Source organism: Leptosomus discolor, chromosome 3 (assembly GCF_034619465.1).
Source record: "Leptosomus discolor isolate bLepDis1 chromosome 3, bLepDis1.hap2, whole genome shotgun sequence".
Taxonomy (NCBI): Eukaryota; Metazoa; Chordata; class Aves; order Leptosomiformes; family Leptosomidae; genus Leptosomus; species Leptosomus discolor.
Genome location: NC_141393.1, coordinates 70,247,684 through 70,260,159, shown reverse-complemented (window position 1 = coordinate 70,260,159; position 12,476 = coordinate 70,247,684). Strand labels below are relative to the sequence as shown.

Here is a 12,476-nt window from a genome sequence, read left to right as displayed (position 1 = left end):
TTATAGAAACTAAATATTGCAACCTGATCATGTTGTGATCCAGTTTAGTTGTCACTAATATGTATTTGACCAAATTATGTTGCTGTTATGCGGACAGTTATTGTAGCATTTTTGAAGACCTGTAGTCTGATTATTCAAGGGGAAGGAGCTTTTTCTCTATGACCAATGTTCGTCAATGAAATTTTCCCAGGGTTTGGAGATCCGTGCAGACTGCACCACTAAAGCGTTAGGGCCCAGCACTGCCTGTAATTTGGGAATATCCAGATGAGGACAGTGTTCTTTATATCCAATATTCTGTATACAGCAACTTTTTTTTTTTATGGGCTTGAGTGCTTGTTTATTATTATCCTGTTCTTAGACTGTGTCAGGAGAAGATTCCAAGCAGCTCTCCTCGTACGCCCCACCATGCAGACAATGCCCACAGTGCAACGTGCAGTCCTTGCCCCAAAGAGCTGACAGCCAAGATGGGCTGGGAGCTGAAGGCAGGGAGAAAAGTTCCTCATCCAACGTCAGGTGCCAGAGCCTGGAGCAGAGCAGTGCTCTCCTGACTGCTCTCTCAGTGCCCCAGTGACCGGACCACCCCACCCCTCCAAGGTGTGTGGTCCGTAATCGTGAAGGATCGTGTTGCACTTGTTTCATTTACTGTAAGAGCTGTTGAATTGCTCTGAACAATTACACTAGTATGCTAAGAGATGAAATAGCTTGCCTGGGAATATTTTAAAGGTGCCATTTTTTTTCAGCAAGTTGCAGATGCCGTTTGGGAAGAGAGTTGGCATTGAGGTTTTAATGCACTTCAGCTCTTCTGGAATATAGGATACTTGGGCCTCTTTTGCTTGCAGTCACTTCTTTACATTTTTTTTGGTTGCTTTTTATTTTATTGTATTCCACCTGCAGTTGGCTTCACTTAACCAACGTGGTTTAGGTGGCTGTTAAGCATTTTAAAAGAATGCCAAAACACTGTAGCAGTTAGCTCAAGTCCTTTGGAATATCTTACCAAAAAATCCTCCAAACCTGGGTCTGACTCTTCTGAAATGTAACATTAATTAATTCCCACGTTCTGTCTGCTGCTCTTAGTCCCTCCAGATGTGCTACTAGGAATAGACTGGCTCCCTGGTTACAAGCCATCTGGGCTCTGTAAACTGATTTGCACTTATATTAAACAATAAGCGAACAGAATGCGGAAGAGTTATTAAAGCAAATGTACATTGCTTATAAATCTCCAAGTAAAATATTAAAACGTAGTAAATGGGAATGGAATGTGCAAATGAAGACCTGCTTGGTTTTAATGAGTTTAGCTGTGACCTTCTCGATTTCAACCAAAAGAAAAGAATTTTATTTTTCTCTTTAAAAAAAAAAAAAAGAAAAAGAAACTATAAAACTGCTTACAGAAGTATCTGAGACAAAAACAAGGAAATATAATGTTCTAAACTTGACTGGTCCAAACCACTCAAGCTGCTGTGACAGCTCATAAAACTGAGAGTAGTTTTTAACTGGACTCTGTTTTACATTGCCAGAGTGAATTTTCCTTGCAGGAAGTAGCCAGAAGGTTTATTTAGTTTCCAGACTGCTGCTTTGATCTTTCCATTCTGTCACTTCTCAGGTTACATAGCCCTTTTTCACTGCAGTAAATCTGCAACAGTTAATGAGAATAAAATTTCCTCCTTCTCACTGATCGCATGCTGTTAAATGCCAAACCACAGCCAGCAGCATATTTGCAGAATTCAGCTGCACTGTACAAAAACAGCACAATCAGTTTAATCTTGTTGGTTTTGTAATTCATTTTATTGAGCTTTCCTTTTTCAAGTGACCTATTTTATCAAGACAAGTGGTTGCAAGGCCAGACCTGGAAGAAAGATTTAAAACTGTAATAAAGTGAAGGGTGTTTTGTATGCTGTGTATAAGCATGCTCACAGGATTCAAAATTAAACCTACAATGAGTAGTTTTAAAAAGGCCCGTATATCAGTGGGATATATCTTAAGATTATTTTCTGAACTGAACATGTGCTGCCAATGAGTTTGTAGTATAAAAATTAATGTAACATATCAAATTAATTTCTTTGCGTAGTTAAAATTGTTTTGATTCTAAAAATTGACTTTCTGAAACTGTGTTTATCAGCTTCAGCCATTCAAGTATGATGACTGAACCACCCTTTTTTCTTCCCTCTGGAAAACTAGAAGATTTTTTTTTAACTGTGAGATTTAAAAAAATAATAAACAAGTTAGAGTTTATTTGCCTTCTGGGATTTTAGTTTTTTAAGTTTTATTTTTTTCCGAGAGACTCTGCCCAACATTTGGCCTGGAAACATTTTATTTTTTGTTCATTTAGTTAAAGTTGAAATTTTTGCATAATAATGCTACTCCAAGGTATAGATCTCCAAGAAAATTTTCCACATCTGTATTCCTATCTGGCTTGTCCCTAATATCTCCAGTGTTAGCCCTAACAAAGAAGGCAGTAAGAGACTTTGAGATTTACTTCCTCCTTGGTTTATACTAAAATGATCACTGATTTGGGATACATTTTGACAAGTTTCACTAGAGCCCTGTGTTCATATATAAAAGCGGTTGAAATCTGGACAATCATCTACGGTGGTAAAAAATAGTTAAAGTTTATTCATCAGCAATAATGCTCCAATTGCATTTGCTGTGTGTGCTCTAGTGAACACTGCAAATCCCCTAGTAATGTTAACTTTCAGAAAAGACTTTGAAAGCTTTTATTGCCTGCAGCTGTAAGTCAAAGCAGAACAGATTTTTTGACTCTCCCTCCCTCCTTCCCTCCAGTATCTGGATTATCATCCACATTGCGTTGCCTGGTTCTTAGCGCTGAGCCCTGGAGGCAGCATGACTATTGGCCAGTAACCTGTTGGTACGGCTTTTCTGGGTATTTGTGCACAAAGGGGAACTTTTTCCCCCATTTATATTGAAGCACAGAGCTGAGTGGCAGTGCTTGGACTTGAGGAGCTGGTATTATAAATATTTAAAGCAGTAATTCTCCAGCTAGGAGCCCTTCAATGCAGGGCACTGAAAACTTGCATTTCTGCTTCAACTGCTTATCTCAGAGTACGTTTTCACAGCAACCCTGCTCTATAGCCTAGCACAGGAAGCAAGAAACACTTTCTGTCTGGAAATGGGCAGGCCTAGTGGAAGACATGGACTAGATCCTGAGCTGATGTAGTCAGTGATACCAGTCACCTCTATGAAGCTGCCACTTCAGGATCTTATTCTGCTCAGACTGTTGCCTGGAGCTTCTGTACCAAACATAACACTGCCATTGCTGGACCTCAGTAAGAGAGATGCTTGAAACCTTCCCAAGCCAGACATATTACTAGTTTAAGATTAAGGCAATGTGCTCTTCAGGTTATGGAGTTGACAGAAATACTTTGGACTGTGCAAGGAGAGAGGGGGAGGAAAGGGCATCTTGCTTTTTATTGCCTTCTCCTCAGGGCTTTTTTATTTGTTTTAGTTCTTAAAAATTAATTAAGAAATGGATGTATCTAATCAGTGGGTTTGGCCAGTTGTTGAGCCAACAGCACAGGAGATATTTCTGTCAGCCTTATATGGAAAGTCAGAACTCTTGGTTTCCATTCCAGCTATGACTGTGCACTTGACCTTTTAACAAATCCTGTAGAGAATAGCTGAGAAACTCCCCGTTGACATGGAGGAGCTGTGAGCATGGGTGAGGGTGAAGTTATCCCAATGCCCTTCAAAGAAATGAGACTGCTATATGAAACAGCTTGAGTTCCCGAGTTGCTATTTTGCCCCCTGGCTGTATTCTGGATTGGTTGCTTTTCTAGCAGATAAGAAATACTCTTTTTTTCCTCTTTGGGGGGTGTTACAGAATACGCAAAAGTCTTTTCTATCTACATCAGTCGAATTTGAGTCTTCTCAAATTTGTGACTTGCCGTCTTTAATGTCTGGGCTGTTTTTTCTTTCAATACTCCAATGGGAAACTGAGGTCATGGAGAAAAGGAGCAACTTGTCCGGGATCACACAGCAGGTAACTGACAGAGAAGAAACTGAGCCCAAGTCCCAGGCTGCTTTCACAGAGCTGGGATGGCAAGCTCTACAGCTTTCAAGCAAGGCTCTTACTGAATTTGGCTAAGCAAGGTCATTTGTTTTTCGTTCAGTGCTTTCTTACTGTTCAGTTGGGAAATACTTTTTTTTTTTTAAATGCTGCCTCCCCACCAGTGAATTTTGGCATGCTCATTGCTTGGTGCATAGCTGGAGCCTGACACAGAGGACGCAGTGCTCATTTCTCCACAATTGTGAGATTTGCATTTGTTTATAATTAAATTGCAGAAACAGCAGTATTGTGCTGAGATACAACTGGGCACCAAGTCCAGAAGCAACTGGAAACTTTAAGTCATTCAGTGCTCTGAAGAAGGCTGGATCACATGGAAGGAGAGACATGATCATGTCAATAAAAGCTGTATCATGATGCACAAGGGAGCTAAAGTATTATTGCACAGGTTCATTCTGACAGATTCTACCTTTTGAGCAGATACAGTATTACTATTTAAGGAACATTAATATTCAAAGCTAATATAGAGATGGACTTCGTATTTGTTGCAGTGTGCAGTCGCAGTCCCTGTCACAAAACTCTCCTCCCACTTGAGCTTGAGGGATAGAAAGCATGGGAAAAAAGCTTCCCAGATAGGGGAGAGAGAAAGTTTGGGCCATGAGAGGCAGAATTTAAGAGACTTGTGGTTTATAGTTTAACGTCATTACCAGTAGTGGGAGAATCTACAGTTACAGGACATTATATAAAGAAACATTGTTTTTCTAAGGCTTCTCAGTTGTATGCTGTTGCTCCATAACCCATGGTTTGTGCTCTTTCTCTGAAGATTTATGGTCAGTGAAGCAAAACCAGAGGTAGCTGGCATGTAGAAGTAGGATCATCTTCTCAATTGCTAGACTCTAAGCAAGGGAAAAAGCAACCAGCCGTATGCCACTTCCTGATGCCCTCCACTCTTCCGTCATGTGCAAGGAAAATGGTATCCCATCCAGTGTTTAACCGACAGTGGGTATCTCTGGGTTTCACAGGCTTTGAGCATGGTGGTTAGCTGGCACCTGCAAAGGACTAGCTAAATATTTCTGACCTGAAGATAACTTTAGAGGCTGGAGGTCTGTGTTTGTTCTATGGAATTCAAAACCAATTCCCACCTCTGGGCCTTGGGTGCACATCGTGCCTGAATCCTCCCTGTACAATGGGCCAGGGCCCAGATGCCCCCAGCTCCCCCTGCCTGCCTGTACCCTGGTCTCTGCACAGAGGAAACCTGTGGAGGGGGAAGGAGCTGCAGCATTTGCTAACGGGTCTCCTAATTGGGCTACCAGGACTGCAGCCCCCACTGCAGCCCATACATGGTTATACTGTCCTGCACTGCAATTGTTGGCTCTGACCTACAGTCCAGCACCTGCCATCAACATTTAAAAAAACAAACAAACAAAAACCCAACAAAAAAAAAAACCAAAACAACAAACCAACCCACGGAGAGGAGAGAAAAAAATACAGACTTTGCTGTTGGCAAACTCCTGTGTCTCTGTTGGCAAGTATTACAAACAATAAGCTGCATCTTGGTTGTACAGGTTATAATGCTGTGCTTGTCTCGAGATTAGAGACTGGTGCACCACTTCTATGGCTTGGGTACCTCCTGAGGGGAAAAATACAGCCTTCAGCATTCATCTGAACATAACTTGTTTTGTCTGTTGTACACGGGAACTTTATACAGCATTATAGATTACAGGGGTTTATGGCATGAGAGTTTATAAGGCGATATAGGATGGTAACTGTACCACATGTCATCAGCTGTACCGTATGTTTTCACGGGTGTGCTGTACAAAATTCTGAATCCCTGCCTGGCGTGAGGTGGGGGATGTTTTGAGAGTGAAGACGGTGGTTTTTAGAAATAATAATGTAAGGTGTATAAAGGGAGAAGGTACAGAGGAAACAGCGGGGTTGCAATGAACTGCACTGATGTCCGGCTTCTGAAGGATGCTCAGAAACCTCCGTGTTCAAACCCCATTCTCTGATGCTCAGGAGGATTTTTGCAAAGCTGCAGGTGTGATCAGAGGCAGCAAGAAGAGGTGCCATGTGTGTAAACAGGGGCTGCATTTTTATGCCTGCAAATAAACACTCCTAGCAGCTCATGTGAGCACAGGAAGAACTTTGGGTGCGATTCCTTCATTAGGATTTGGTAGGATTGCTGATCAGTTGGAGCTGTAAGTGGTGTTTGCTTGGTCTTACCAAGCACTAAACCAGTGAACTATAAATCTATAGATATTTTATTTAATAAAATAGATTTTATTTTTAATACAATTATAAAAATTATCCCCAGGAAGTAGCTGAGAGCCTCTCAGACATGAGGCTGGTATAAGTCTTGTTGGTGCAGAGTAAGGAGGGAGGATTTAGAACAGGTTTAGGATGAAAAGAAATGTAGCCAAAATCGTGGCTCTGGTGGCAGCACTGTATGTGTTTAGCTTGGATTTCATTTTCAGTGGGCAGTGGTTTCAGGCTGCTTTCATTTTGGGTTACCAACCATGAAACTGATAGACAAAAAAAGATGAAATTTGGGACTTGAAGTGTAAGCTCCTAAACTGATGTTTCACCATCTAAGGTGAAGACCTTTCCTGGGCCAGCCTTCGCCTGCACAGGCAGTCACAATGTTTTACAGCACAGTCTAGTGCGATTCTTGCCGTACTGCTTCATGCCTCTCTTGTGAGCGTGCAGGCCTGTTTCCCAAGCAGTGTTTCTTTCTGGGATCACTCTGAGATCCATGCATCCTACTGGGAGATTACAAGTTGGCCTTCGAGGTGTTAGTTTTGACAAAGAATTTCCCCAGTGACCCAGGACTTGCCTTTCTGAGGCCCTGCTTATGCTGGAGGAATTAGTCCCCGGTTTAGAGCAACTTGTCATCACCAGCACTAGTAACAGTGTGAACGCTAGTGTGGAGAGGCTCAGGTGTCTGTCGCTCCAGGAGAGCTTACAGAGAGCAGCCTTGCTCCATGGTCAGTCTGCACCCAGGTGCTAATTACCCTGGTTCAGACTAAGCTCAAGAGCCTCTTCCTGTACTGTGCACTCACGAGCAGCAAAGATACCTGAACAGGAACCCCAGCAGAGGGTTGCTGGCAGTGTGCTCCCTGCCGGAGCCTGCCAAGTCTTCCAGACATATCACAAAGCCTATCTAGTCTCTGAGGCGCAAGAGGGAGTTAAGGAAAGTGAGTATTTTGTGGACACAGTGGGATGCTGGCTGGCATCTCCTGCTGTGAGGGGGCGCTCGGTCGGTCTTTACGTTTTAAATTGCGTCAGGGCACCTAGGATCCTAGATGGGCTTATTGATGTGGACGTTAGGACTCGGAGTAAGTATCAATAAGCAGAGCTGTTAAGAAATCTCTCCTCACTCATGCACATCAGGAACGTTTTCCTCTTCGGCATGTGTTCTTCAGTTCCCCAGCAGTACAAGCAAATTGGAAAGTTCAGCTGTCATTTGGGGAAGGTCATAGATCACACTAGCAGCCTGAGTAATCCAAGAGGTTTTAAGTATCATAGCATTTAGTTTAAAGTGAAATTTGCTCTGACAGGGGCTGGCAGACCAATAGGAAAAAGAAATATTTGTGCTTGGAGAAGTGCATGTGTAGAGACCGTGAGTATAACTGATGGCTGGAAGTGATTTCAGTCTAAAAAAAACAAATCATTAAGAGAGTGCATAGGGGTAAAATACACAGTTCATATTTTAAAGGGTCTCAAAATGAACCAGCAACTGAGGTTAGCAGTACATAGTAATTAACTGTGCTGTTCACTGTTTAACTCCATCAGCTCCAGCCGTGGTGGTAAACTTTGCACAAGCAAACAGTTGTGCCTTGGCAGTGTGGTTAGCGAGCACCAGTGTCTCTGTGTGCACCCGTGCAATTTTGTGAGACAAAACTGCCTTAATTAATGGCACAAGTAATTTACCTGGGGAGTTGTGGTGTTGTGTGAGCTGTACCCGTTGTACAACCACAGGGAGATTGCATGTGCTTCTGCTAGGTACCTAGTGGAACAGGGCCGACTAACAGGAGGAAAAAAATACCAGGATCAGTGTTGTTGCCTCGATGGCATAATTGTGTCTCTAACTTTGGGAAAACAGGCTGATGCTTGCTCTGCTGAGCACTGAGTTTCCCTGTAGAAGCTGTATAAATAAGGCCAACAACATGTTTTTCCAAGGAGCAAGTTTTGAAGTCGAGTGCTTGTATAAATCTAAGAACACATGGCACAAATCATGAGCTCAGGCCAACCGTTACCCAACAAGTGTTTACAGCCGAAAAGCTACCATCTTTCCTGGCTCTACCCCTCTGCTGTTCTTGGCAGAAGTGGCGAGGATTCATCAGGACCCCTGTCTCCACCTCTGTAGTTTAGGCTTGCAGCGTCGTTGCCCTCAGCGTGCCAGCCTCACGAGTAAGCCAGGCTTCAGTCTGCAGATGGGTGTTTGCTATTTTGGTGCCCTACCCCTCGGTTACCTCCGGGGTTCAATAGCCTTCTCTTCAACTAAGAGGACAAGCTCCTTGGTGCAGGCTGCCAGCACAAACAATCAAACAGGCAAAGCTGGTATATTTCAAGAGCACTAACATGTAAAAATGAAGCCAACTTTTTTTTGAAGCATGGACAAGCCTTCATTTACTTAAGAGAAATATTTAGATAGGAGAGAGTGGTGATTTGATCAAGGTGTTTTAATGTGATTTTTCTGTTCCTTTTTTTTTTTTTTTAACTGTCCAAAGCAGTTATCAGCTGATCCATCTCTTCCCGTTTTCTTCAGGACACTAACATATGTCTAAACCATTTGGAAATAACTGATACTCCTCGAAGTTTAAACTCTAGGGATCTTTACCTAATTACTTACACATTTATAAAAAAATAAAAATAAAAAAATATTTGCTGAGAATGTGATTGAAACCATATTTTCCCTGTTCTCGTTATCAATTTAAATACATTTAAAAGTTCTTTGAATGAGGATTACCACAGTGGAAGTAGCTGGACCAGCTCTGCCTGCAGGGATAGAGACCCATTGCCACCTCGTGGCTCAGCGTCGTTATTACGCCTCCCCCTCCCAAAACCCGATGGCGCTTTAGTGCGGTAGTGTAGAACGGAGTGACCAAAAGAAGATCTGGAAACTCTGCAGCATCAAGAGAAGCCACGTTCACATTTAAGAAGCAAGTCCTGCTTCGGGGCAGGTGCCTCGGGCTGCTGTTCGCTGCGTCCCCCTCTGCCGCAGTGAGCCGGGGGCGGCTGCTGTCCCCTCCCCTGGAGGCCAAGGCGCGGCCCCCGCAAGCGCGGCTGGCAGCCAGCCGCCGACAGCACCACAGCCTGCTCGCTCACCTGCCCGGTCTTTCCGGAATGAAGTTGTCAGTAGTTAGCAGAAATGCCAAGAGCCCCTATTCACAGACTCACAGAAGGTTAGGAGGTGGAATAAACAACTTACCCACAACTAATGTTGTCATTGCAGAAAAAAAAAACATTAAAAAATAAAACCAGAAAAGCATTTTCTGTTAAAAGATCTTTTTGTTATAAATCAACTGAAAGTACTTTAAGGGTCTTTGGAAGAAAACAATGAAATTCCTGAGTTTAAAGGTAGCTTTAAAGGGTCCTGCTCTGCGGCGTTATGTGTGTGGTATCAGTGGCAACTGGGAACTTGTAGTAGCACAACAAACTGGACTCTGCACTTCCAAATCCCACTACGCCTTCTTTTAGTACGTGATTAACTCCTAGTACTAACAGTACTGAAAGAACTCTTTCAAAAAAAGAATCGGTATTGTTTTACAGTAGTTATTCAACTTGTTTGTTTTCTGAACCGCTAAGCAGATTGGTCAGCTTCATGCTAGGTCCTCGCTGGCTGGTTTGGAAGAGCTTTGTGGCCTGTACTCAGAAAGCTATACTGAAGGGCAGCCTGTCTGACTGATCCCTTTGCACACTGCAGATCAGTAACGGGGCAGGAGCAGGGACTGTCCTTTGATGAAGGTGAGTGCAGGGTTCGGTGTTTCTGGAGACGAGAGTCAGATACAGAGTAACAGGATTTCTCTTGATCCCTTCTTTCAGAAGTCTTTTAGAGGTTCAAGCCTGCTAATGAGAAAGCTGTTGTTTGCCAGGTACAAAGGAGGGACCTGGAGAAGGTGCTTCAGAGGACACCAGCTCATTTCGTAGTGGGCTTGGAAAAGAGTAACTGGACTTTGGATAACGGGAAGGAGTGGGTGGCCAGAGGAATGTATGGAGCCAGAGGCATGTGCTCACATAGCTTTGCACCACCGCAGGGTACACACACCGCTGCTGCTTTGCTTCCCTTTGCTGTGCTGAAGGGACTGATCAGCCTTAAGGTCAGAGTGGTGGCTCTGTGTACGAGTTGTGAGACAGGGGCATTGCCAATTCAAACACAGATAGGCAGACGTGGAAATAGTAAAGCACTTTCAGGGCGCTGCATTTCTCAAGATACATTCAGGTGAAACAGAATGATTTTCTCTGCAGTTTGGCTTGTTGACTGTGTCCCCATCCCTCAGAGGACAAATCTTGGCCTCAGACCTTCCACCTTCACTTGATTATCAGCATATCCCACGAGTGAACTGAGAAAGCAGGCACCAAGGATCCTTTTCTAGGCGTGCACGAGGCACAATCCGAGGAAAGTGTCTTTGCAAGGACAGTGATGGACGTGGTCCCTCACCACTTCAGCTGAGCCCTTTCAGTCCAACCGATTCAGCAGTGCCAGCTTTTTGCTGAGCCAGGGCCTGGGGCCCACCCATTGTACATCTTCTGGATGGGTCATTCTTTCCCAGCCTTGACTGTTGCATAACCCATGTTCCATATGTATAATTGGCAGTAATGAGGTTCAGCTTTTCCCCACTCCAAAAGCACTTTGGTTCTTTGTGTTTTGACAGTCTTCAGAGGGGAAGTTCAACTCCTTTCAATGCATCTTTAGTCAGACAATAAATCAGAATCCTTTTCCATTTGTCCTTCTACTGAAGTGGAAGTTAAGAAGTGACATAACTATGAACAGGCAGTAATCCAGTATCCTAGGCAATGTTCATTTTTCCTCTACCTCCTGCATGAGAGTTATTGTTGAGCATGAAATATGTGCCACTTTTCCCTACACAGTTCTTGTGCTTTAGTATCGAATTCACTTTTTAGGTGTAAAAGATGCTGTTCTGTATGAAAACTGAATTATTCTGTCTCATTAGTACATAGCCTTTCCAGTAGATGATGAACTCTTTCAGCCATTTGGCTGTCAATCTTGTATCCCACCAGAAACACTGTCCTTTGAACGATGTTGCTGTGCCAGATAGTCTCACTTTCTCATTTCTAGCTGGTCTTTTCCCTGGGGCTTCAGAAATGTACTGAAGGAAGGAAATTAGATTGTTCAAATGTGCTGTGTAGGGCAGGGTTACCAGGGGGCTTTGCAAGAAGCATGCTTGAAGTCTTTCCTGAAAGACATGTTAACTTTAATGTACAGAGAGAGAAACTGAGTCACTGATTTGCTAGTAAATCCATGAAAGGATAGAAGTCTTCTGTCTCTTCTGGGATTTCCCTTTGACCTGAAAGCTTTTCCTCAACAGGTGTTGTGTTGTTTTCTCTGCAGCATTTCTTTTCCCTCCAAGGGAATAGGAGACAGAGCAGTGCGGGCTAGAAGGTGGCTTGCAAAATTATCTCTGAGGCAGGAAGAGTTGGAGACGCCAGCGCTAGTGTGCCTCCCCTACGTACAAAACCCTGCAGTTTCTTTCTGCTCTTCTTTTGTAGCGTCGGAGCTGATGGATTTGGTCAATCACCAGGCGTTCCTGGCCGCCCAGCCACTGCGTATGGGTACCGCCCGGACGAACCTTACTACTACAGCTATGGAGCACGATAGAACAGCCCACTCTGCAGTCCAGGATGCTGCCACCTGCCCTGGAGAAACCAGCGTGTGCGTGGCCAGCAGTAGATCTGTCCCTTGGTAATGCATGATTGTACCACGATGGGTCCATCCTTATGTATCCTTTGGCGTGCGTAGCTCCAGAGAAACCTAGCCTTTCTGGGTCCAGTGTTTTAGCGACAGTGTTTACTTTTTGGTTGCTCTTTGTTCTCATTTTTGTACAGTATTTGCTCTGTGACTTGAAAACAAGAATTGGAAAGCTACTGGACTGGAAAGTGTCACATTATGTATATTAAGCTACTAATTTAATTTTATTAAATATAAAAACCCGTGTGGTCAGCAGTGGTGAACGTGTTGCTAACCAATGTTTCATTTGTTTTACAAGGCATTTAAGAAGAATGCTTCATGTGAAGTGTGTTTAACATGGACTGTTTCCCTCTAACACTTAAGTAACAGGAACACTGTTAAGCCCCAGCATCTCCTGGCTCTGCCCTGACACATAGTTACTGAAGTCCAGTCCTGGGTCTGAAGACTTTAATAATGGAAAGATGGCACAGATTCACTCCCCTGGAGCTTCAAACATTTACAATCTAGTTTAAATGCTTGAAAATACTT

General features: G+C 43.5%; 1 protein-coding gene across 2 annotated transcripts in view; it reads left to right on the top strand.

The window, feature by feature from the left end:
- KIFAP3 (kinesin associated protein 3) overlaps window positions 1-12,153 on the top strand; it is a 70,219-nt gene extending 58,066 nt beyond the window's left edge. For both annotated transcript variants that reach the window (XM_086462480.1, XM_086462479.1), the window contains exon 20: window positions 11,750-12,153. In XM_086462480.1, the coding sequence (XP_086318606.1) occupies window positions 11,750-11,858 (109 nt within the window). In that variant the 3' untranslated portion in view covers window positions 11,859-12,153. The remainder of the gene's footprint in view (window positions 1-11,749) is intronic.
- Window positions 12,154-12,476: the final 323 nt, after the last annotated feature.